At 31.3% G+C, this 2223-nt stretch overlaps 1 protein-coding gene across 1 annotated transcript; it reads left to right on the top strand.

Annotated features, from left to right (window-relative positions):
- Positions 1 to 43: 43 nt before the first annotated feature.
- Positions 44 to 1873, top strand: LOC109591144 (uncharacterized). The gene is made up of 7 exons (XM_020006941.1): positions 44 to 235; positions 285 to 554; positions 594 to 946; positions 989 to 1360; positions 1443 to 1511; positions 1562 to 1663; positions 1721 to 1873. The coding sequence occupies exons 3-7, from the start codon at positions 802 to 804 to the stop codon at positions 1846 to 1848; spliced, it is 816 nt and encodes a 271-aa protein (XP_019862500.1). The 5' UTR covers positions 44 to 235; positions 285 to 554; positions 594 to 801; the 3' UTR covers positions 1849 to 1873.
- Positions 1874 to 2223: the final 350 nt, after the last annotated feature.

The raw sequence follows: 2223 nt of genomic DNA, 5'->3' as shown, positions 1-2223 counted from the left end.
TATCTCAATGATACTGTGACATTTGAATGTGGTGCTAATGTGAATGAATATACCCTTGTTATTCTTATGGAAGGAATACCACTATCTTCACTAAAATCTGAAACATTACCTAATGGGGTAAGGTTGCTATCCTTTAATCTAACAGCAACTAATGCATCAAATGGAACTGATGTTACCTGCCTAGCATTTGGTGATGATGGAAATGCCACTGAAACTGCCTATCTCTATGTTCAAGGTAATTGTCAATGTCATAGATCTGTAATGTTATATGTACACATTCTCAGGTCCACCTGATAGTGTCAGTAATTTAACAGGATATCAGTTAGATTCTTGTTGTATGTTTATCAGTTGGTATCCTCCATTCACACTACCAGGACTAACAGTACAGTATATAATCAGTGTAGGAACTGATCAACAGTACCTTAATGACTCTATCACTAACTACACTTACTGTCCAATGAACCTAACGAATAAACAATATCTGTTTAACATTACAACTACTAATAAAGCTGGGAATGGATCTACTAGTAACATAACTGTTGGATTTCAATCAAGTAAAAAGCATCATAATTTGATTTATTATTTCTTTATAGGTTCACAGATTTCAATCATTTATCAAGATTCTTATACATATCGTGTAAACAATTATTGGTACCTTTGTTTCCTTTTATCAGTAAGTTAGCCTAACGTACAACACCCACACAACTTTGTTTACATTTACAGGCTCATCAACTATGTACTGAAGTGCCACTTGTTAATATTACATTATGTACTGTTAATAATGATTCTTGTTATTCATCAATGAATATAACCATTAATCATAGTGCTTATAATAACACTTCACTTGTTGTTATTATAAATCTTCCATCAAGAGAGATACTGAATACTAATATTATTTTATACTATCAAAATGGAGTAAAGTTTGAAAGCAACACTATAGCAATCAGTAAGTGACTGACATAATCATTAATATTTTATTATTATTAAGGTACTTATAATCTTCAGCATATAATGATGGTTAATACTACATTTAATGAAGTTTGTCTTCAATTTCTGTTTGTCAATGGCAGCACCACTGATATTATTTATATTCACATCACTAATTATGAAGAGCCAGTTCATCAACCAGTGTATTACAATATATCTTGTAATGATCAGTTGAACTTTACTGAGTGTATTACTAACATACCAGCTGGTAATAACTTAACACTGTATGCATGTGAATCAATGGAGGACTGTACTACTAATCCTGCTGCTGTATTAACTGGTATTAATATTGATAGAAGTAGAACTTCTATGGTGTCAAGTAATGATATTATGCCCAATCCATCTTCAACTACATCAATATCACTATCTACAAGTAAATATTAATCTTGATGATAATTTATGTATTATGCTGACAAGCTACATAACAACTAAAATTTCATCAGTTTTCTCTACAGTTAGTACTACCATGATGATGGAGGATTGTAATATAAGGGAATGTCAAAGTGAAGTACCTGTTACTAGTGGTAAGTAATGAACACATTTGAATTACTTTACTATTATTTCATTAATACAGCAGTATTGATTAGTGTATTGAGTGTATTCCTCATACTATCACTAATGATTAATGTTATTACATTAACTGTGTGTTACTGCAAGAGGAGACAGGATGATCGAAGTATATTAATTTATGTGCTGAATACAGTAAGTTTTACTATGATGGATTGTATTATAGGTTCACAAGAGCAAGAACTATCATCAGTTAATCCACAGTATGAGAATGTACATCTACCAGTTCCACAATCAGAACTATCAATGAAAGAATGTGCTGCTTATGGTGTAGTGGTGGGTACTAGATTGTAAGACTGTGTGATAATCATTGAACTTTTGAAAGCAAATTTTGTGCTAAGCATTTTAAATTTTTAAATTTTATGTTTATTACTGACTGTTATCAAAATGATAGCCATCCACTTGAGGGTGTGACTAATTTTAGTAGCATGATCAATGTTTCAAGCAAAGTGATTCTTTTTCTGCTAAATTTCTAGTTCTGCTGATTGTAAAATGGTTTATATGTACTAATAACTACTGTGTAACTTATTAGATGATTTTGTGCTTTTGCTAATGTAAGTGTACTGGGGAATAAACAAGTGTGTTTATAAGACGAAATAACATTAATTTAATTAATTTTGTCTGCTATTCATTAGGCCACTCTAATAACATTCATTGGGGTGAGCCTGA

Source organism: Amphimedon queenslandica, unplaced genomic scaffold, assembly GCF_000090795.2.
Source record: "Amphimedon queenslandica unplaced genomic scaffold, v1.1 AMPQUscaffold_8851_Cont19209, whole genome shotgun sequence".
NCBI lineage: Eukaryota > Metazoa > Porifera > Demospongiae > Haplosclerida > Niphatidae > Amphimedon > Amphimedon queenslandica.
This window is presented reverse-complemented; position numbering and strand designations above follow the sequence as displayed.